The sequence below is a fragment of the Drosophila kikkawai genome, chromosome 3R, assembly GCF_030179895.1.
Source record: "Drosophila kikkawai strain 14028-0561.14 chromosome 3R, DkikHiC1v2, whole genome shotgun sequence".
Classification (NCBI taxonomy): Eukaryota; Metazoa; Arthropoda; class Insecta; order Diptera; family Drosophilidae; genus Drosophila; species Drosophila kikkawai.
The window spans coordinates 23,650,512-23,674,590 of record NC_091731.1 but is presented as its reverse complement, the minus strand read 5'-3'; the positions used below and the strand labels follow the sequence as shown (position 1 = coordinate 23,674,590).

The 24,079-nt window shown below is 45.3% G+C and overlaps 1 protein-coding gene across 5 annotated transcripts in view; it reads right to left on the bottom strand.

Annotated features, from left to right (window-relative positions):
* The window catches only part of side (sidestep), a 66,864-nt gene that overhangs the window by 15,914 nt on the left and 26,871 nt on the right, over positions 1 to 24,079 (bottom strand). For 4 of the 5 annotated variants that reach the window (XM_017179993.3, XM_017179994.3, XM_017179995.3 and 1 more), the window contains exons 3-11: positions 10,990 to 11,122; positions 9,732 to 9,946; positions 9,538 to 9,648; positions 8,935 to 9,147; positions 8,282 to 8,451; positions 6,786 to 6,921; positions 5,355 to 5,491; positions 2,991 to 3,129; positions 946 to 1,094 (exon numbers count right to left, since the gene is read on the bottom strand). In XM_017179993.3, coding sequence (XP_017035482.1) covers positions 946 to 1,094; positions 2,991 to 3,129; positions 5,355 to 5,491; positions 6,786 to 6,921; positions 8,282 to 8,451; positions 8,935 to 9,147; positions 9,538 to 9,648; positions 9,732 to 9,946; positions 10,990 to 11,122 — 1,403 coding nt within the window. Of the gene's footprint in view, positions 1 to 945; positions 1,095 to 2,314; positions 2,559 to 2,990; positions 3,130 to 5,354; positions 5,492 to 6,785; positions 6,922 to 8,281; positions 8,452 to 8,934; positions 9,148 to 9,537; positions 9,649 to 9,731; positions 9,947 to 10,989; positions 11,123 to 24,079 lie in introns of those variants that run through there. The other variant, XM_070286685.1, reaches the window with a different exon arrangement.

Genomic DNA, 24,079 nt, shown 5'->3' with positions numbered 1-24,079 from the left:
CGAAATCAAAGCAAACCCCGGACCAGGAGCCACGGAGCATAAATATTTGAAGGCAAATAAGTTTTTATTGCAGGACAAACGAATCGAACTGGAGACGGGATAAGTCATCCGGTGGCTCTCCGGATTTTCGTGCAGATTTTCAAATAACTTGTGCGGTAAATGAATTACTTTATTTATTGTGCACAGCTGTCCCAAAGCCGTCGAGTCACATATGCAAGTCTTTCGGTTCGTTTGGTCAGACCTTCACCCACTCAATGCCCATGTCCAAGTGCTGCTTCTACTCCTGCTCCTGGTCTCTTTCCTTTGCTTACCATCTATCTCTCGTTTTTCTGCCAGCTCTGCAGTCCTGTGCTTTGCACCTAAACGGTTTGCATTTTAAATTCCCTCGAATGTAGGTATGCTGGTGCTTGGGGCCCCCAGCTGCCCGAATTTATACATTTTGATTAAATTTTAATTCAGTCACTTACGGAGCTGGGCTTCCCGGCTCGTCCGGCCATTGTTCGTCTGTCTGCCTTGAATTGTCGAACGAAAATCCCAGACAACCCTCGAGTATTTAGCACAAGTTCTGCTAATAGCAGCCTGACTTCGAACTTGGCTCCTACTGGCTGCCATTTCCCGTAATTGCGACAGTGGGTTGCAGCACGTTCCCCGGCATAATTACAGACACAATAAGTTCGGTTTGGATTCCGGACAAGCCACCTTTGGCCCAGTCCGGGCACACGCGAAATATGGCCCAGGACTTGGTTTTTACACAATAAAAGTTAGGGGAAAGTATTTCAAGTTGTGGATACTCTTGGAAATTTTTTTTATTTCAATTTTAAATTTGCTTTTTAAAAAATATGTATGATAAATACTAACTGTCTTCTTTTTATGATATTTATTCATAAATCCTACTTGCATGTTTTTCCATACATAATAATAGTAGTATTATAAATGCTGACTTACCGGCGACACGTTCCGTGTGTTGTTGTAGGTCCAGCTGAACCGCACCGAGTCCGGCGGATCGGCATCCACCTCGCATTTGACCAGAATCGAGTGCAGACTGACGGCTCCAATGGAGGTCTGCTCCGTGCCCGACTTACAGCGCGGGGAGACTGCGAAAAGAGAGATGGGCCAAGCGGGAATGGGAACGTGAGAGCGAGCTTCATAAATATATATACCATCGAGTTGTTAGGCAGCAAAAAGTTTCCATTTTAAATTTGCTCAGCCTCCCCCTTGGAGAGCAAACAGCCCCACGTTCCCTCTCTGGGGGAACGCCCCCCTTCAAAATACACACAAAAATATGAGGCAAGAACGAGGAGGATAAATCCAAAGGGAAGTCGAGCCAGCTACATAGCCTTGAGCATAGTAATTAACATGTTTCCGTTTCACGAACGAGGTTTCTTTTTTCTTCTGCTGTGTGTAGCTTAGCGGGAAAATCTGTGTGCCAGGTATCGGAAGAAAAGCGAGTCAGTCGGCGCTTACTTTCACTTGCCTGTAAAATGAGAGCAGATATGCGGAAGCACTGCCTTGCCCCCAGGGAGAATCTGTCTGTCGCTGTGAGAGTGTGTTTGTAAATTTGAACACGGCAAAAAAAGGTTTTTGTTTGATTAAGAAAATATTATGTAACATAAATTGATCTTATTTGATTTTCTTGGAAATACGGTTTTTGATTTTTCTTCTTTTTAAATCAATTTTAATAATTTCAGTGGATTACTGACTATTTTCTCTAGGTGTTCTTTTCACTGGCTTTGTGTTAGTATCTGAGATTATACGTCTACCGGGCGCTGAAAGCCGCCTTTAAAATGTAAGTCACGCCAAGGCAGATAAGCATTCGAGGCTTCATTACTACGTTCTTGGCTTTTATCACAAGTCAGCTGCATTTCAGCGTCGAATACTTAAGCCATCTGTCTGTGTCTGCGAACTTGTTGCTCGTGCAAGTAAGTGTGTGCCCGAATGTGGAAAGGAAAGTTACCTAAATCCCACCCCCAAAGTCAATGCGAAAGACTCTCGGAAAACTTTCATAATTTCAAATATAAACTACTTAAACTGTCGTGCAGCTCTCGAGCTGGAGGGAGAGGGGGAAATGCATTTCAGATTGTCAAAGTGGTAGCCAAAGAAACGTGGCACTATTCCGGAACCGGGCGATGGCAGGACTCGTAACATGAAAAGACATTTTTGCTTGTAAGCTGACAACACAATAAATGTTGGAGCGACGTCAGGCAACAAAAGGGCTACGCACCACCGCCATCCTTACAATCTTCGCTTTGAAATGGAATTTCTTTGCCAGATTGAGGGTACACGAACCCGGCCAAATAGTGTACTTAAGACTCACTCGGTTGGCCGGGTTGAGAGTCTCGGTATCGGTTTTGGCCTTCGTCTTCGTCTTGGTCCCCGGGCTTCATCGATTGTGCAGCTTGGAGAGCTCGGCATTTTCCCCCTTCTGATTTATGCAACCAAATCGCTTGTGCGAGTAGTATATGAAATCCACATTAATCACGGCAAAAAATGGCCAGAGGCAACTCCGATCTGCCTGGGGGGCAGGGAACTGGAAAACCGGACCGTGAGGTTTATGAAAAGTTTTGCGAGTGTTGCTGGATTTATAGGCAAAAGTTTTGTCTGTGCGTGTGAATAAATCAATGGCGGTTGTTTAGGCCAGCGGCAGCACGGATTTTACAATTGTAAACAAGCCGAGCAACAACCGCAGGCAGTCCCGCACACCGGCCACACCCGCCGCACTTGCCACACCAGAATCCACACCCGCCTCGCCGACAGTTACAGATGGAGTTAGAGACATGGTCATGCATCATTTCTAAGCAATTTCCCCATCCGCAGCCCGAAAAAGTTGGCAACTGTTATACGCTGGCAGCCACGGCTGCTTGTTGATTTTGATTTTATTCTGCAGCATCCGCTTCCGGTTCGCCGCCATGCAACTCCATCACGTGGCCGCCATAGTTTGTGTACGCGTATACATTTTATTTCGCATTCCGCACTCCCTGAGTCGTACTTACACTGCACTCGGAGCGTGAGGCTGGAGCTCCGGGTCTCGCCCTCCGTGTTGGTGGCTCCGCAGGCATACGCTCCTGCGCTCTCCCGCTCCAGCTGCGTCAAGTGCATTATTTCCGTGCTCTCGCCCGACATTCGCATGCCCTGAAATGTGCACAAAACGGTGGATATTATTACTTGGCTAAAATTGACGAGCGGTTTAAATTTAAAAGTGGAAGAAGGAGTGATGGGGAGGAGGTTGGTCTATTTTATTTTAGATTGCTTAGGTCTCGAATTTCCGAAAGCTTACCAGCAACCTGTTTTTTATTGGGTTCTTTTAAACATTAAAGCTCAGTTAAACATTAAAGCTTTTATATGTACAAGTAAGGTATGTTAGTCTTTCCTAAAGATTTTTTTTAATAAGCATACATCTTTAGAGAAAAATTATCCTTTTATTTTCGTAGTGTTCCCTCTGGTGCTGGCGGAAACACAAATGGTTGAAAAGAATTGTCCAAATGGTCTTAGATGGCGCCAATTGCGGTGGTTGCCGGATGCATTGTCGAGTGACCGCAGGACCCGCAACCACCAGCAGAGCCAGCACCAAATGGCAACCGCAATGGAGCCACTGCCTCCCACTGGTCACTATCTGCTAATATTCGTATATGCTGGGGCAGTTTTGCTGCGGTTGCCTCAGCCTAATGTGGCCACTCTACCACGCCCCGTAACGGATTTATTAAATCAAATTAATATTGTAGTTTCGGCATTGCCGGTATTTGGCATTCGACATTTGACAGCCGGCACTCGGATGGCCATTGAATTATGGCCAGGGTGGGAGAGCGGAAGGCATTTCACTGCCAATCGACGCCGACAAGTGACTCTGTGCGGATGCGAGGATGCGAGTGCTCCATTAGCACAGCTTGACTCTTGAATAATTCGATTATGCATTTAGTAGCGAAAACCAGGCTGGAATTTGCACATGAATTTAATTAATTCATAATATTAATAATAATGCAATTTAAATAGCTTAAGTTCGCCCTTTGTTGGCGCCGCCCCCATATGTGCATATCATTGGCAGCTAATTAGCACCCCCTCGGTTTCCTGTCATGCGTGTGGAATTCCGCGTTATAGATCCGCCGCAAATTGGCCGTGCTGCATCATTTGATTATTTGTAAATTTCATTAAGAGCCAATGGAGCACCGATGGAGAGCGGAAATAATTGCATTTGCCCTTGTAAAATAATGCATTTAACAATGCCATGTGCCACAGAGTTGGGAACACACACACACACAAATGTGGGGCCCGCTCGAAAGTTGCTTTAATTCGATTGCCCTGCCCCGCCTCGTTGGGTTTCATTAATTTGTCGGGGCTGAGGAAACTTTAAAGTTTGGACCCAGTGAAAAGTTGTGCGGGAAAGGCAAAGGAAATGCGGAAAACATGCTGATAATAAAAATCTATATGGCAAACTGACGTCGAACAACTCGCAGAAGTGACAAAGTTGGCTCTTTAGAACTTTTTCTGCACATTTGGCCACTCGTTTTTCATAATTCCTTGCCTCATTTTCTCTCCGCCTATTAATGCCACAGCCAGAAAGAGGCGAACTGAAAATCAAAAATCAAAGTGCCCTAAATAAGGAGAAGTTTTCGAAAGCACACCGACCCCGCCTCCATGTCCTTCAAATCGTTTTCAGGTTTTTTTTTTTTATTTTGGCAATTTGTTCGGAGAAAAATAGCAGGAGACTGAAGGGAAAATATGAGCTTGGGTTTATGGTTTTTGCTGCTAGTTATGAAAAATGATGATGTGACCATGTGGACAAAACTGTCAAAGGATGTCAGAATCATGCGGTTTAATAATAGAAACCCAGGCCAAGTCAAACCATTGTTGGCTGGCCATCCAAAAAAGAAATAGAAACACGAACGGAAAGGAAACTTTGTGGCAATGCCAATCTCTTTCGGTTTATTTGTCGCATGATTAATAGTTAAATAATTTGCAACACGAATGGACTTCAATGGACATCATGAGCCAATTATAAGACGTTTGAGAAATGAGTCCGGCAGTTGTGCCCCACCCACTGACCACGATCCCAGCCACATTCCTCTATTGCGCCTTGTGGAATGTGTGCTCAAGTCCTGGGCTAAAGCTGAGGCCCCTTTAAGCGGTCCTGCCAAATGAAATTAAACCGCAAGAGTGTCTGCTTATGGGGCCGCAGGAATGTCGACGCCTCTGGCCCCAACAATTGATAATAAAAATTTCGAAAAAGTGTCTGTCGAGTTGCTGATACACGTCAGCTGTTGGTCGTTAGCCCCCCGGGCGAATGGCTGTGGAAATGGACGTGGCTTGGGGGGAGTTGAGGATGTGGTAGGAAGGAACTGGGAAATCAGGGGCTCACTTACATTCTTGAACCAGGAGTAGCCGGTCACCGGCGGCCTGGCATCTGCCCGGCACTTGAACGTCACGTTCTGGCCCTCGGCCCGCGTCACCAGGCGGCTGGGATCCTCGTTGGCCAAGTGCACCGACACCGTGGGCGGATCTGTAAGAGAAGAGCGGATAAGTGAGTGCGGCATCCGGCTTAATGAGCGCAGCGAATGGCTGAATAAAAGTCAAAATAATAAACGGCAATGGCTGACAAGGTGGACTCCGTCTCGGACTCCATCTTCGTCTCCATCTCCGTCTTGGCTGGCATTGCGTAATGTACTTAGCCCCAGCTGCCGTGGCCCCGAACATCCTTTGGGAAGGACCCGGCCCGCCGCACGGCCTCTTGACCACACGCCAAATGGGACTATTAGTTACGGTTGTAAAAATCTAATACGCGTCGGAGACTGGCGGCGCCACTTGGCTCCGGTTGGTCCTTTGTCCGAACACGAGGGCTGAACTATAGTGGCCCCACATCCACTCTCCGAACTCTGGAGCCCGGACTTGGGGCCTCGTCCAAATGTCAATGGCGTGGGACGACGGTCGGGCAAAATGCTGACGTTTATGGTGAATTATTAAAAAGAAGCACAAAATGAAAAGCAAGCGAATCAAGTCGGCTGCTGGCCTGATTTGAGTGCAGGTAATTCAGCCCTCTTGAGTGTGCCACACTCAGAGAAAAAGCCCTGCCTAATGGGCCATAGAGAAACTGATTGAAAATGCACAAGATTTAATTAAACCAAGCAAGAGCCAAGTATATTAATAATTTAAATTGCAAGTACACGGAGAAAGACGGACAGATGGAAACTTATTTTTATAATTGATAAATCTTCTTGAAAGCCTTAGAGCAACACATTTTCTTAAAGTGTAACAACCACTACTAACTTCGCTTTTTTATCCCGACAAATATTGACGGGAGCGACGGAGGGGGATAATGTAAAACGGAAGCCGGAAGCGGATGTTGCAAATATTATGGGGCCAGCAAAAAAAGAGCAATAGAAACATAACGGTGAAAATTTAATCAAGGCAAGTCGAAGAACACGACGTCGAAGTCAACTTGACTGCATTTTATAAGCGGCTTAGAGGCAACCGCCTGCTAACAGGTTGATGTGGCCTCTAGCTTTAGCTCTGGCCGTGGCTCTGGTTCCGTTGGCCATAATAAAATTACGCTGGCTCTGGCCGTAATATGCTTCTAATTGGACTTTCCCCGGAGCCTCCACACACACACTGGCAGGTCAGGACCTGTAAGGGATACACAAAAGCCGCTCCTGACCATGGCCTGGGATTCGTAGCCAGACCCAGACCTGGTTTCAGCCTCTTTTGGCCGTCGCATTGTTGCTATAATTGAAGGCGAGCTAATAACAGGTTCCAGGCTCACCTGCCGCAAAAAGGAAGCATATCCTGTGTGTACTTACATGCCACTCGGATGATGCGCTTGTCCTCGATGGCGCCACCCGAGAACCAAGGATTCGTGGCGCGACACGTCAGCTCGGCATTATCGTTCTCTGAAGTTACCTTCAGTGTCAGGATGCTCGTCGTGATATTGCCATCCTGCAAGAAGAAAATAAAAAGAAAGGGACATGAATATAAGCTTAAAGTTAACAAAATAATTTAAAGGATAAATAACTAGAGCTAACATGATACATTTTTGCTTATAATATATTTATTCTCCACTTTTTAGGTCCTTATATTCGTTATATTCCCTGCTGTTGCAGCCCTGTAATTGGCATAATGCCATGTAAATATGATACATTGATATTTTGTTAAATATTTTTCCCTTCAACGGGATGTTGCATGCCCACTCGCTTTCGTTAGCACAGGGTGTGTATGCCTGCTTTGGCCTCTCGAGTTGCATTCCCCAGCTGGGTCTTTGAAAATAATGAGTCGAATTTCGAGCTAAGCCCATGTCCTTGTGAACCATCGTCCTGCCACCAGCTTCGACTTCAGCACCAGCTCCAGCTTTCAGCTCTGCCTGCCGATGTGGAGGAGCAGAGCTGATGGCAGACCGGGTATTAAGTTACGACGTCAGCTAGAGAACCGAAAACCAGAGTCGAGCCACGTTTTGGCAACAATCGAAGCCTGGACCTGCAAAATAACAAGCTTTGGCTTTTCTGGCTTTTCCTCTTTCCTCCGTCCGGTTATGTGTGTGGAAAACTGTCCCCGGGATCGAAGGGCAGTCGGTTGGTTATGCACGAGCTGACTAATGCCCGGCGACGTTTGGCAGCATCTATCCGTTTACATGGCATAATTAGAAAGCGAAAAAGACAGTGGTTCGAAGGAGAACTAATGGATGCCGAAACTGAGCTAGCCGCATCTTCCGAGCCCTGCAGAACACAGCGACCTGATAAATGCCAGCTCGAGTGAAAGGAATGGCTCCCATTTGCGAGCAAATAGTAGTTGGGGTCCAGCCACATAAATTCAAATAAAAAATTCGCACATTAGCCGAATCAATGGCCGTCCAAAGAGTGCAAATTTGTGCAGCTTGGCAAAAACTTTCCCCAGTGCAGTTCATCAAAAGGAGCCAAGGGTTCTGTTCCGTAGAGAAGCTGGCTAAAAGTCAACTTGTCTGCCGGCATCCTGTTCTTCCGGATCCACCCGCTTTGCTGCTGCCCGCAGGAAAAGTTCGTCCAGCTCGCTTTTAGGGTCACCCAGCGGTCGCCTCTGCCTGAGCTATTAAGCGCTGCACAGCGCACTCTCTCTCTCTCTGTATATATAGTATAAATGCTTGTATATGTATACAAGTGGCTGCACTGCGGCCAGCTATCAAATGTCAAACGCTGCAAGCAAATTTTCCGGCACAAAGTCGCCTTGTCCTGGGAATGGCGGACAAGAATAAAACTTTCTTCCCCCGCAAAATAGTGCCACAATTTTGGTCAATTTGGCCAGGACCAGGGACCAGCATCGTACTCACCTCCTTGTCGCTGTGCACGGTGACCTCGGCGTTGCGAATGGGCTCGCCATCGAGCAGCCAGGTGATCTTGGCTGCCGGATAGGAACCCCAGGATTCGCAGCGAATGGGCATCGGCTGTCCGGCGGTCAGCAGATCGTTTGGCGTTATGATCTTTACTCGAACAGGTTTTACTGGTGGAAGAAAATGTATTTATTAAGACAATAAATTTAATTCATAGTCAGATATTTAATAATTTATTCACTAAAGTTTAAAACTTAACAATATTTGTATTAAAATTGAATGAGAAAATTAAAGTAAAACCCATTTCTCTTTATCAATAGCTCAATATGTAGTTTGAAAACAAAATTTCACTTTTTTAAACTGCTAACTAATCTAAACTAAACTGACTTGTTTATTAGGTTTGCAAGTCATCCATGAACCAATACGTTAACAATCCATTAGTTTCAGTGGTCTCGAAACTTGCCTCAATTTACCTAAATTAAGTAATACATTTTAACAAGTTCTAAAAACTTTTAAAGCCATTTAAATAGTTTGTTAACAAGTCTAATCAGCAAATAGTTTTCTGACATTATTATTGGCAAACGAACACTTTTGCAAGTCGTTTGGTGATACAAACAATAAATCTATATATTAGTATTTGAGGGTGGACTCACAGTGAACCTGCACGGTGACATCCTTGCGGACCGGATCCACCAGTCGTGTGCCCCCAGCCCGGCATTCGATGCGTGCGCCGTAGAAGTCGCGCGTGGTGGTTCCAATCAGCAGCTGATTCACCATCACGGTGGCGCCCTCCTCTACCGAGGTGTGGCTGGTGCCGATTAGCTCGGTGTTGTCGCGCCACCAGGTGACCTTGGGTGGCGGGCGTCCTGGAATGACAATAAAAGGCACAAGGAGACTCGGTGAGTAATGGCTTCGCTTTGCAGCTCGATGCGGGTCTCTCAGCCAGATGTGACTGGTGACTAGCGAGTGGCATTCGCAGGTCTAGGGTGCTGCAGGATAGAAGCATCCTTGTTGCCTGCAATTGACAGTCACGAGTGCAATGGTAAATAATGCGTCACACTGCGCTGGCAGTGGCACTGACAAAGAGGCCAGCACGCAGGACACTTATAACTGGGTCAAAATGCCTTACAGAGCGGGCTTAAAAGCACAGAACGAAAAAGTATTCTGCTGTCAGAAAGTAACAACAAATACCGATAGTTATAATCTTGTTCTTTAAATTACATATTTAAAATAATAAGAACTGTAGATAAACTCACCTCCTTTCACCTGACAGCAGAGGAAAAGCTCGTAGCCCTCGCGAAAGGGTCCTGCCATCTGGGCAATCTCCTTGCCTTGGGCATCGAAGATGCGCGGCTCATCGGGGGGCACTGCAAGAGGGGGAATTCAAATTAATCAGGAACCGTCCCATTATCTCAATATTTTACAAATTCAAAACTCCCCCATTACTCACCAACTAAGGTCAGGTTGTGCCTGAAGTTTCTCGTCGGGGAATTGAAGAAGTCAACGCGACATCGGTAAACGCCGCCATCCTCCGGCTTTACATCGTTGATCTGCAGTCGCGAATCCTTGGGATTATCGCCGATGCTGAAGAACAGGCGCTGGCCCAGATCGCTAGCTATGGCCGCATGTGGTGCCACCTTCACGTTTCCGCCCCGCGAGTCCAGGCTGCAACGGATAAGAATAATGAAGGAGAAGTCATAAGTACGCGTAAGTGAGGGGGCGTAGCAGCGTGTAGCGATTATTAGATGTCATAAATAAACATATGCGGCGAGCATAAGTTGGCCGACGCTACAGGGAAATCCCCTCTCTGCCCTCGCATAATTTACGTCCATAAAAAATGACGCTCAATTTGCACACCATGAGCCAGGAGAGGAGTTTAGTGCCGAGTCCTTGTTCGCCGCTCGTCTGCGTGCAGTTGCTCCCGCGCCCTTCGTCCTCCCTGGTTCGCGACTTTGGCAGCTTTGCGCAAATTGCAGTAATTTGTTGCTGTTTTAGTAAATTACTCTGTTTATTTCTGGGCTCCGCGGCCCCTGCTGCATTTTCCTGCTTATGATTATCGAGTGCCGACCACTTCACGTGCACGGCGCACGGCGCCCGGCTCACGGCTGACACAGATCCTTTCACAGTCCCTAGCCAGTTCCTCGACAGAGGCCGTCGTCCACCCATCGTAGACCCCTTCTAATGAGTGCTCCGGATTGTGGCACGCAAAGTCGGAAGGTATTCCCTTGGCACTTGGCATGCAGGGCACACGGCGGCTGCCACAATTTATATTGAAAATTTATCAGCACAAATTTATAAAAATGCTGGTGTGAGAAGGACCAAAGGGTCCTCGCCTTGCGCGTTTTGGGTCCGTGCGAGTGTGCGTGAAAATTTGCTACACTTTAGCAACGACAGCCGTAATCGGATGTGCTTTACATTTATTATAACAAAGTGGATTATGACGGGCGCATCCTTGCCCCAAAACATCCACACATGTACGCATGTGGCAGCTGCCGGAAATAAGCCAAAAGAACAGGAGCAAAACGCGCACGTAGAGTGTAAGAAACGGGATGTTGACGATTATTTCACGCTTCTGATGGATGGACGAGCGGACAGACGGCAGGATGGGAGGATAGATGGATGGATGGCTGACTGGCAGGCTCGCAGAGCGGATGATTACGCACCAATAGCCTCGGAAAGGAGAGAAAAAAAGAAGTAGTTTCGCTTACCTGTACAGGGGAATGCCCGTGGTGTCCTTGAACCAGAGCAGCAGCTTCACCGAATCCTGCGCCGTGGGCGGCGTCAAGTCGCAGGGCAGCTCCACAGTCTTGCCCAGAGCGGCCCAAACCAATCGAGCGGGTACTGTGAGGGGAAAAAAAAACAAAGAATTTTTATTATTTAAATGCACTGAAGGAAAAACTTGATTTAATTTGATAATAAACATTTGTAAAGAGTTTTTAACATTTTATAAAAATATAATATTGTTCAAATTCAGGAATAATCCATCTCAATTCAGGACCCACGACTCCAATAAGTCATATTGATTTCTGGTTTCTTTCTGTGTGTGGCTTTTCTTGCACTTTATTGGCACTTTGTTAAGAACTCACGCCAGCAATCGAACCTGATCCGGCAGCAAATACTTTTCTGTGCGATATATTTATTTGTTATTTGCACTTCCTGCATGATTCGGCTGATTGTTTGTTATTTTAACACAAAGCTTCCGACTGCTGTTCGCGGCAGCCCACCTGCCTCCTGCTGCCCCAAAACACTGCCGCCCCAAAGCTCCCACCCACCCCAACTCCCATCCCAGCCCATCCCCTGTCCCGTGTTGTTGTCGATGTTGTCATTGCCCTGGCTCTGCTTCCGTTCGCCGGTTGTCGTCACCAACGTCGTTTGCCGTTGTCGAGCTTGATGTTTCTTTTTGGTCCTTGTCGGTTTCTCTTCCTCCTTTCCATTTAACAAAAAAATGATTTCTTGTGAATTCGTGTTGTTGGGCCCATGTTTTGTGTTATTTTATTTGACAGGGCAACCTGTAAAATTTCCACATTGTTTCCGCCTGAGCGGCTTCTTTTATTTTTGCTCCACCTTAGCCGAGTCGTCCGGCGGTGAACAATAATGCGGCTGTCGCTTTTATTTTTTTTTTTTTTTGCATTGGCCTCGTTATCTAGTTTCTTAAAGCAATAGGAGCGTTTAAAATATTTAATGCAATTTAAGTGGAAATCCCCTGCATCCGATTTTCGATCTCTTTAGCTTTTTTGTGGCTTAATTTCAGGCGACACCCAGCTTGGCAGCGCTTTCATTTCGCAAAAAAAAAGTGGAGAAAACATTTTTTGTGCTGGTGTTTTTGTCGCGCTTTGATGTTGAAATGTTTTCAGTTTCAGTGGAATTTCCCGGGTAGGATTAGAGGAAAACAAAAATTTATATGCATACGCGTGTGCTGCAAAAATATTAGCAAATTATTGAAGTTTCCCTCTCTCTAATCCCTGCTCGTTCCGCCGCAAAGCCAAAGACTTGTCCATTTGTTATGCGCCGTTGCATACTTGCCGGCGCGTACTCGCTGACAACTTGAGCAAAATGGCAAACATGACTATGCATAGCCATAGCTATGGCTGCTGGTTCTGCTGCTTTTCCGGCTGCTGCCACTGCAATTTGTCAACGCTTTGGCTTGCGGCAGGCTGAGCAAATATGTGGCCAAAACGGGAAGGCGACACCTAGCCGTAAATCCTTATGAATGGGCCCGGATATACAAGGCAAATGGTGGGGTTTACGCTATGTGGCACGCCTGTGGTTGCCCCCACACGGAAGATGCAGTGACTCCGACCTCCGTCTGACCAATTAAACAGTGTCCCGGGTGCAGGGGAAACTTTGATGTGCTCTCGAGAGCCCAGATCTATTTATAATTGCCACTGGCATTTGCCCAGTTGTTAGCGGCAATCATCTGCCCGTGCTTAATGATTTATGCTCTCATTCAATTCCCCTATTGGCAGCCCGGCGACGAATTCGTCGTCTTTGAAGTGCTCACTGCCCAAGGCGCTGCTCTCCGCCGCTTACCTGCTGCGGCCCTCCCTCGTTTTTGATGTTTTGTTTTGACACATCGCATTATTTCTGGTTATTTTTAGCCGCCCGTGTAATTTACTTAACCCAAGGACGGTGGCTGCACGCCGGCGGGGAGTTGAACGAGGTCGCACCCAAGAGCATCTCTATTCAATTGGGATTTTCACTGCACGAGGGAGTTTCTGGGTAGCCCATCGTGTGTGCATCGGTGCATTTGACAGGCTCCCAAGATGGATCAATTAATTTCCATCGAATGCGCTGAGTGCTTATGGCTGTTTTATGATTCCAATTAAGACAATGCCCGACAGGAACTCGAGAGCGCGTGTTTTTCCGAATGCGTTTCTAAATTAAGTGAAAATGGGGGAATGTATTTGGAGAAGCTTTCACATAATTAAGATGCTTTCAGAAATTAGAGTTTTCTTTCGCTCTCTCTCGGGTTTTCTCTATCTGTGAGGAAAATTCTTTAATTTTGTATTTTCCCCTATTATTTAGTTCCTAAAATGTTAAGTTAGTGTTGACAGACTCTCAATCGATTAACGTTTAATGTAAGCTTTAAGAACACTAAAAATTCCTTCTGTTTATGGAGTTCTTATTTTGTATGAGATATAATCTCCAATGAATATTTATTATATTTACCCAATAAATGTAAAATTTACGTTTGAAGCTGAGCATTTTTTATATAAATATTGCTACTTGAAGCCTGCTTTTATTAAAATTCTGAAATTTCGTTTTCTTCAGAGGCGCACATATAAAGCAGATTTTATTTAATTTTCGGCTTCCTCCATTTCCCCAAACCCTTAAAGCTTTAAGTTTACTGTGGATATGGCGCATACGCAGCGTGTAACTTTGCATGCATAAAACAAGAGCACCCAGCAGCCTTTCGTGCCCCATTTGGCTAGGCCGCGAGGCAGCAGAAAAGCAGGAGCTGGAGCAGGAGCAGGAGCCCTCGGATCCCCGCAAGGACACAGCCTCAAGACAATGTTGCATTAATAATGCAGTGGTTGGAGGCTTCTGCGGCTCTTTAAGGATACACCCTCTTTCGCTGCGTTAAAGATTTTTTCAGATGAATACACAGAGCAACAGCGCACATACATATATTTAATTGATTTTTTCGCGGCATTTATTTCAAGCGAATGCTGGCTGCCGTCCAATAGTTTAATGAACTCTGGGCCAAATAAACCCATGGCAAGCGGAAAGTGTTGCAAAAACAATAATAGAAAATCAACAGAGCGCTTCGCTAAATAAACTTAGACTCACAGGCTGTGCCCATTAAGTGTGCCGTGTCATTGTAAACAGCAGCTAAACCAATAACAATGGTAACGAAAACAGCGGAAAAAAATATTTGGCAATCGTTCAATAAGTGCGAATATTTGTGTATGTTTTTACAAAAAGCAAAACAGCATAAAAAATACTATAGTTCTATTCAATTGATATTTAAAGCGAAAGTGTTGGGGGATGGCAAGGAATGCGCTATTGGGATCGGGCCATCGGGGTTGACACATTACACATTACCCATACGCACTGTATGCGCAGTGCGGTTTGTCCTGCGGTTGCGGCTTTGTCTTCTTGGTGAATTGCGCATTGCATATGGGCCGTGCGGCTTTAGGGTTTGATTGAAACATTTGCCAAACGCACATAAAAGTCAATTACGCAAAATATAAGTTAGTTAATTAACTGAAATCAGGGCGAGAGAGCTCAGCATAAATGCGTGCTAACTGTGTTCTTAGCCCTTTCGCAGTGTGCGTCTGTTTGAGCTGCTTTCATGGCTGCTAATGAAAAGTTTATTTAGAACGGTGGCAAGTCGGAACTAAACCAAATTACAGGCAATTGCCAAGATAAATATTTGAGTTTCACTATTCAGAGCGGCGGCAGTAGCAGCAGCAGCAGCAGCAGCAGCAGCAGCAGCAGCAGATGCTACATAAGCCCGGCCCCATGTACACACACGAGCACGGATGGAGCAACTGTTCAATGCTGCTGCTCCTGCCTGCCGCTTCTTAAATATTTTATTCCGACTCATGCCGGACTTTGCCTTTCCATTCTCTGAGCATCAGGACCCGGTCTCTGGTTTTTATGCCACGGCTGCCTTTGCCGCGTTGGGCCAAATTGTTTACATTTAAATTGTACATTATGGCAAACACACACACTCGCCACAAAATGTAGCAAGTTGAGAGCGAAAGTGGTTGCCATTGCTCCGGCTCGTGTTGCTCCTCTTCTCCGGGTCACGCCTCCCGCCACGCCCTTTTGTAGCGCAGTCAAAGTCGTCAGTGACCCTAATGTACTTTCTCACACTTTTTAGCATGCATTACGGGCTGCCTAACATGCTTGCCCCTCCGCCATTCAGAGAGCGTGTATGTGTGTGTAAATAACTTTTAAAGTGCTCCACTCCGGACCCGTGCTGGCTGGGATATGTGAGTATGAATATTTACTTATAATTAGAAATGCCAGAATGTTTTGTTAGTTTCAGCCTTTGACTTTGCCCCAGCGCTCCTTTATGCCCCTGCCAGTGCCAGTGCGAGTGCGTGTGTGTGTGTGCACTTCCGGTTGCCGCCATCTTTGGGGACAAATAAAGCCAAAAAACTCTGGTGCTCTGCAGAGAGAGCTCTTTGTTTGCATTACTTCGTTCCTTTTCGTTTCGAGAACGAAACGGAGAAGAACTGTAGAAATTAAGATGCCCCCGGCACAGGGACCATAAAGAAAAAGCTGGCCAAAAATTATTTAAAGACTAAATGCTTTTTGTTGCGAGTGTCGCAAAGTGTGCGAATTCATGGCGCCAGCGAAGTCGAGCAACAAATGTTCGCGCCAGGCGATTCAATTAGGCGAAATATTTCTTGGCGGGCCCCAAAATGAAATGTTCCCCAACATTCTTTTGCAGGCTTATTAATATCAAGTGTGAACTGAAGTACACAGAGGGAAACTGGGGGCATATTCACTCTAAAAACTAACTAGAGACGCTTAAATTACATTAAATAATTAATAATTAATACAAATAATTACAAACATTTTTGATTTTACAGCTTACTTAAGTGACTGGATGTATCTCCATTTAAAATGTCTCTTTAAACAATAATAACGGCCTTGTTTATGACACATCAATCATAATTTAAGATGATTTTCTTCGTGTGCAGCTGCTGACCAGAACTGGCTCCACGCCCAGTATATGTGCGAGCCTTTTGGCCCCGTTCAGCTGGGGATTTTTCACAAATCTGGCAAGTCGTTGTCGATGTCGTTGTGGGTCAGCGGCATCGCCTGGCCTGGCCTGGCCGCCTGGCAGTGAAAGTTTTCAAATTAAATTTTGCGACGCCATTTTCAATTAGAAAACTTCCCGGCCAAAGTCTCTCGCAGAAGCGCGACTCACTCGGCATGATCCCGAGACCGTGGACCACCTTCCACCCACGCGTCGTCTGCTTGTGCCCCATCATCGGCTCGACTTGGCTTTGGATTTTTTCCCAGAGCCGATCCCGGGTCCGGGTCGACCTTCTCGGCGCTGCCTTTGCTTTCAATTAAAATGCGTTCGCTGTCATTTTGGACGCCGTATTGCACTGGCTACGTGATTTAATAATAAAATACGAAAAATATTCCAGTCAGCGCTTTGTTGTCCTTGTTGTCGGCCATTACGTGGCTGTTTCTTTTCCAGCTTTTTCTTGGTGCTCTTTCTTTCTCCTCGCAACTGTTGCTTGGCTCGAGCTTCTGTGGCTTCGGGGACTTACTTGGCCGTCTGAAGAAGGAGCATTTAAACAGCACATTAAATTGTGTGCAAATGGGCGTATTGCAGCACTTGACTCTGGGCTCTCTCTAAACTGGAAATCCTATTAGGCTCTAGTGGACGAAAATGCAGGGGAATGCATTATTAATGGGCAAATTAGTTAGTTGCGGCTTTGGTCAATGTTGCCGTAAGCTGATTTACTTGATTTATGGCCCGTCACGGCATGCGCGCTCAAATATTTATTTGTTTATACTGTTTTTAATTGCAATTGATTGAATGCCACTTGCAGCGTATTAAAATTGCAAGCCACCGCAATTACAGCAAATAACAAAATACAAACAAGCGACTCGACCGTCGCAAATTGCAATTTTATTTTATGTTAATTGCACTGCCGCCCGGCCCGGCCCGACTCGGCCACCGAAGGGGTTCGACAGGTCGCTCTAATGGCGCGTAAATTACTTGATTTCAATTACACGAAACAAAAACAAAGGCCTCCGGTTGTGGGGCATGGGGACCACGCCCCATTGCAGCAGCAGCTGGTCCACATGTCCATGAATTATACAAATTTATGCGCTTTTAATTTCGGACCAAATGTAAAAATAAAGAGCCACAGGCCAGGACTATAACCAAATACACTTTCCGGCAACGCCGGCCAGCAACTTAAGGGATTTGAATACTAAGCTTAATTGCTGTTTCCCACTCGAGCCGTGTGAAATACATGAAGCCTTTAATGAAAAAACCATGCGACCAGGACCTCGACAATTTCCAAAAAGAAGTGCAAGCTCTGAGAAGTGAAACTGGGAAATAGTGAAAATGAGCAAATAAATTAAAATGCCAGCAATGGCACACAAAGCAGCCGCACGGCATTTAAAAAGTAAAATATGGCCACGACTTGCTGCAGAATATTTTTCGCCGACACAGCAGCAGCAACAACAGGAATTGCTGCTGCAGCTCCTGCTGCTGTAGCTGTTGCAGCAGCAACAAGCAACACATGCTGCGCAACACGACCCGTTGCTGTAGCCGTCGCTGTACCTCCAGCTGGAGGTTTGAAGAGGAGACCAGGCACATTCACAGGACACGACAGGACACAGCTCGCTTGGCTGCAGACAGGAGCAGCAGCAGGAGCTGCGCAACCAGCAACCTCAAAACTGGGACAACACCCGACGGCGAGTCCGGGCTAACAGGCTGCATTGTGGGTCTGACAGGGGCATGGCACATTATTTACACGCGTGTTTATTATTTTCAATTAAAATGCACAAGGCAAATTTCGTAGGTAAACATGCGACAGCGGCTGCCTCCCTTTTGTGACTCATGTCACAGGCAGCAGCACCAACACCAACAAAACAACAACCAACATCAGCATCACAAAAGCGAAAGTAACTCACAGATACTGGCTACAAATAGTGCCACCCAACCAAGGGGCAATTTATTTATAGTCTGTTCTTTTTCAAGTTGTCGTAAAATTGCGTAAAAATCATTTTTGAATTTGTGCCAGTTTTTCAACACAGCACACTAGCCCTCTGGCATCGGCACACACGTATGGTAGATATACGCACTATAAGGTCAGGGGCTTAGTCTGGGGTAAGGTAAAGGGGATTTCGAAATAAAAATGAAGATAGTTTTGAGATTATGGTCTAGTCAAGCGATAAATGAGTTCAATCTTAGGTAGTAATTAATTTGATTGGTCCTTAGATGAAGAAATAATGTGAAAATAATATAGAGAAGTAAACCCCCTTTAGTGTAATCAATAAAATAAATAATTCTATATTATTATAATTGTTATTCATGTTTTCTATTATTTATGCTCTAAATTCCTTTCCAATTAAGAGTCCCCCTTGGCTCACGCCCCTGTGGTAGGTACAACAAATATAGAACCTAGGGGCTATACACATATTTACACTATATCGTATACACTTCGATTGCTTTGTTGTCGCTACGAAAAATTTTCCCCTGAAACGAGCGTTGGACCAAAATATTTTTATGTGTTTTTAATGCAATTTAATTTCTTTGCCCACGCACCAAATAATATATGTATTTTTATGCTGCTTTCGGGGATACCCCCGGGTATTCCGGGCCCAGGGACATATTTGGATTTGGACAGAAACAGAAATGCGTAAATGTTTGCCGTGGAGAGCCCAGTAATTCCGATTTAAATAAATCAAATTTTATGAAAATAAAAAGCCAGCGAGAAAAGCGCTTTTTTTACAGCCAGCTTCAGCGTCGGAAAAGAGAAGACGCGAAAATTGAGGCTGATTGGGCGCCACTCCGGGCCAACGCACGGCAGTCATTCGAGCAATGCCTCCAGTCAGCAGTTCGGCTACCGGAGCGAAAATCAATTTAATTACAGCTGACAATTAAATTTACGCCGAATTACCAGCGACACTTCAGTTTTGTTTTTCACTCTCATTTTCGGCTCCCAGAGGCAGTCAACAGGCGACAGTCTGCAGTCTCGGGGCTGCCAGCTACCAGCTACCAGATCACAGAATCCCAGCTCCATTTTACACTCTCCAGTTGGACAAATGTCGCGCTGATTTCTTGTCAAACAATTTTTTAATCAGTGTCGCTTCAGTAGAGCTGTCCTCGCCTTCTGTCCCCCAGCCGCCGGGGAGCGTTGGTGGTGACTTTTAATTTTATTTGGTCGGTGTTGGTGGTGTTGCTGCTCCTGCAGATGTTGCTGCTACTGGCGCCGCGCATCCTGCATGTCTGCCGACGGCCGACGGCCGATGGCCGACTGTCGACTGTCGACTGCCGCCTGCTGCCTGCCTTTCTGCCTGCCAAAATCCTGTTCGTCCTCGCAGATTTTGCCATTTTAATTTCTTGGCGCGCCCTGCGATGTTCCATGGCTGCCAGCTGGGTATGATAATTGCCTGCACATTTTCGGGGCCGTTAATTTTGACACTGGCATTGCGAACAGCTGACTCATTGGAGCTGAAGCGGCGCGGCTGCCGCTTAATTTGACAAATTCGCATGACGCCGAAGGCTAATTAGGCGCCTTGGCTTTGTTTTTGGCCGCCTCTCGCTTCTTGGAATCGGAGAGCTCGTAACTTTTAACGACGATCCATGCTTCATGCTTCGAAACAGAAACAAGACAAGACAAGTGCCGACTGCAAGTTTGTTTGCCTTGCATAAACAAATAATTAAAATAATGTGACGGGGCGAGTGCAGCTGCCTCTGAGTAGCTGAGTAGCTGCGTATCTTTGTATCTGCATCTGCGTTTGCCATCAAGCGCAACTTTCGAACACCCCCCACATGACAAGTGATGACAGAGAAAGAAAATACTCGTAAGAGTTAGAAGAAAAGTGTCTAGAAATTGAGAAAATATAAAGGAAAAAATGTGTTTTAAATTTATGATTTCCTATCGAAATTAGTCAAACTAGTAGTAAAATTTACTTAATCTTTGGCATTTACAGAATAAAGAACACAATGAATTCCCAATGGATAATTATTTTTCTCAGTGCAACTGCAGATAGCCGAGTTCATGGGAACGCACATTGCCGTTTTCTTGCACTTTGGCCCAATTTTCGGCCCACACAATGTGTTGTGCATATGCTGGAAAAGCTTTTAATTGTTCGCCTTTGTTTACCAATGAGCCAGCTGTCGCGACCTCCTTGGCAGCAGCAGCAGCAACAACAACAATAATCACAATAACAAAAACAAAAACAAAGACAAAGACATCAACTCGACACTTGCTGCTGCTGATTGCTCCTTTTTTGTTGTTCAGCTAATTGATTTATTTACTGTGTGCGCCTGTTTTGAAATAATTTCATGCTAATTTGCTTGTTAATCGTTCCTCCACCCTCTAAGCTCCCCCTCCTGCCGCTCACTTCCGCCTTTCTAGGAGTGTGTGTGTGTATTTAGCGCCATTTTGCCTGCGCCTCAAAGGCAGTGCTCCATTGAAGTGTGAAGTGTTGGCAGCCCTTTGCAACCTCCGCCGATGCCGTTTGCTGCTGTGCATTGATTGCTAATGAGCTGGGGCATTAGATGATTTAGTGCTGCTCAGTCCTCAGTCCTAAGTCCTCCTCAACCGTCCCCTCCGAGCTCTCTCCTCGACAAAGCGTTTTGTGAAAGCAAAACAAACACACATTAGAGCACCCACTTTCTCCCCTGCCTGCGAGCCTCTGTGTGTGTGTGTGCATTTGACACTTGCGCCTTTCAATTTCTGGAGCCATAAACCAAATCAGCAACGAGTTCAATTCCAGGCTCAAGTGGCCATAGACCTCGACACATTTGCCCGCTGCTTAAGGGACATAAACCCCTATCGTCCGTATATCAAATATATGGTACAGGGCGAGAAAAGGCCCCAAGATATCATCTCCGCATTAGCATCAAGCATTGGCTTCGCCCATAAAATGAATCACTTCAAAAATAATGTTGGTTTATTTAATAATAAATTATATATAATTTTGTGTTGTGAAATATGAAGTCTGAAGGTGGATACCATAACTTCTCTATCGAATTTGCTCTCTTTTTTTTATTTTTTACTGAAGAAAAGAATGCCTCTACAGACAAGGTAGCAATGTGCGAACATTTTCTATTTTTAGTTATTAATAGTTCTTTGGAAAACTTCTGAAGATTTCATCAAATTCTGAGGATGATGAGGAATTAGCAGCCATGTGCATGGGTATTTATTTATAGCTTATATTCTTGACTTGTGCAAATATATATGGAAATTTATATTAAAAAGAAGTTTAGGTATTTTATTTAATAGTATATATTTAAAAAAAACTTAAGAATTTCCACTTATATCAGCAAATGTTCAACTTTTCTTAGAAAAAGTGTGATCAATGACTAATACTCTTTGTATTTTTTCCCTGTGCATGACATCTAGTTTATGGCCACGCCCAAGGAGCCGTCTCGGAAGCCTTCGCTATCACTGCTGGTGCTATTTTGTATCAGCTTCGGCAGACTGCCATAACTCAGTCGTGGCGCACTCAATTTGCTTACTTGGCAACACTGTGATGGGTCCTTGGAGGAGGGGAGAGGGGGCAAATAGGGGATCAGGGGGCAAGGGGCTCACCTTAGAGGCAGACGCGACTCCCTGGCCTTTGGCTGCTCGCCCAACTATTGCGCTCTTTCGTGCTCCTTTTCTTTTTTTTGCCATTTTGTAGCTATTTTATTTTGTATTTATTTGGCGCTTCTTTCGCCATTTTATGCTGTGACATTTCAGCGCTGGCTTCGTCGGCGACAAAATCCGTTTTATTTATATGCAAAATATGTAAATTTACGACCAGCAGGACCCTCTCCACCGCAGGACCTTGCCGGGCAGGCAACAAAAACAAGTACTTGTATTTTATGCGCAGCGTTGCATACTTATGGGCCACAGCAGAATTGCATGTGTGTGCGAGAGTATCTGTGCGTTTAGATTTACAAGTGCGATTCCGATAGAGTTTATTTCATGACTCGCCGCCGCCTTGCCCTTGGTGATCCAGGACCCCGAAATTTACGCACGTATCTGCATATTTATGCAGCTCGATTTCTCGGCGAGAACTAAAATAAGTTGTCTTTCTCTCGGCTTGGCTCTGCTATTATTTAGATAATTTTTGTTTTAATTAAAGAACACAGCTGACAAACTGGCAAAATTTATGGGTCGCTGACGATAAATAAAAGCTCGCCCGACCGCAACTGGCGAAGCCCGAATGGCAATGCCAAGCTTAAAATGCAGCAAATGTAATTCGTTCTAATTTATTTACTCCGGCCAATGCAATTTATGGCAGTTGCTCCGCCCATTGTTGTTGTTGTTGTTGTTGCTGTAGCCATTTTAGTTATTGCCACATTTTTGTTATTTTCAATTTGCAACAATTTATGGCAGCGTTTTATGCAAATCCAGCGACTAATCACCGCGGCACACGGCTTGCCGAGCGGCAGCTGAACTGCCGGTAAATTAAAATTTAATAAAAATGCAAATTACCTAAAATTGCAGTCGTCCAGTCAGTCAGCCGGGCACGCCCACTTCCGTCAAAGGGCCACGCCCCCCTGACTAATTTTCAATTAACGCTTAAAGTCAAAGGGTTGGCCAAAACAAAACGAAACGAAACGAGACGAACAAATGGCTGGCCGAGGGAATGGGAATGGGAATGGTAATGGGGTCCCAAAAGGGCCGCCAAGTGGAAAATGTTGCAAAATAAAAGACAGGCCAAGGCATAAGGGGGTGGTGGTGGGTGTGTCCCAGGGTCGTTGTTAAGCATTCACAAACGAGTTGATTACGTGTCTCACATAGATTTCCCCGTATCCTTTTTTTTTTTTTTGAAATCGAAATTAGCGAGAAGGAAATCAACCAGAAGTACAAAACAAAAAGCGCGAGCAAACGTTTGCTTGGCATGTTCAAGTGATAAATTCAATTTTCCACTTGAACGCCAGAACAAGCCCCATTTCGATCCCCTGCCCCGTTTTTCCCGCAGTGTGTGACTAATGGCGTTTACTGGTGGCCGGTCATCGTCATCCTCGGCGGCGGCAATCAAACAGAAATCATAAAGGCGTGTTGTCCAAACATAAACATAAGTCCTCTGACCCTCTCTAACGCCGGATCCCATTGAACAAAGGCCAGACCTACACTGCCCCTGGTGACCCATCCCCCGAAGGTCTACGGAACGCGTGCCCAACGGCGATAAAAATTACAAATTCTCACACCGCCGGCAAGGACTAGAGGTGAGCACTCAAGCGTTGGATCCGATCCTAAGGATGCACTGTGTTGCTGAAAGGGTGTCCAGGCGGTGGCGTGATTCACCAGACACAATACAATATTAATCGGTTGGGGATTAGGGAGAATTACCGTGACAGGGGACTGGCTTACAAATGCAGGTGGCCGGAAGACCACTTTAACTTTATCTGTGCTTAAGATTAAAGGAATAAAGATTTTCGGGTTGACTCAAGATTATCTGTAGTATGTTCTTAACTTTGAGTTTGGACTTAATTTTGGAATTAAAGAGTTGACGAATTATTTAGTCTTTATTACTTTTTGTTTGGCACTTAGAAAGGCATATAATATAATAATTAATTAGGATTTAGGATTAGAATTTGAATAAAATAATTAAAAGACACTCACTATTAATACCTAGAGAGAAAAAACCCTAAATTAACACAATTTTCCATCACAATTTTTCAGAAAACACCACATTTGTTAATTACCAGCTTTAAACAACTATAAAATGTTCTCAAATGGTAATTTGGCGTTCTCTTGCGGTGCATACCCATTCTTCAAGTGGCAATCTTCAATGTAGTAACTATAGTTACCAAGTTTCAACCCCGGGGCCACCCGCTGCGATTTCGGCAGACAAACCGTAGAGTGGACAAATAAAAGCGCTCATAAAATTGAATTTTTTTATGACTGACGAACCAAACGAAACGAAAGGAAAGGAACGGAACCCCATGCCCCCGAAGGGTTAATTTCGGAGTGAAGTGAAGCGGAAGGCAAAAGGCAAGGGGACAAAGTGCAAAGGGCCAAGCGATGGTGGACGACAAGGACTTGATGTTAACTGATTTGCACCTTTTGACTTTCGGCTGACTAACAAACAAGGGCGCTGGCGCAGAAGGGGTGTGACGACGCGCTGATTAACGGAAGCATT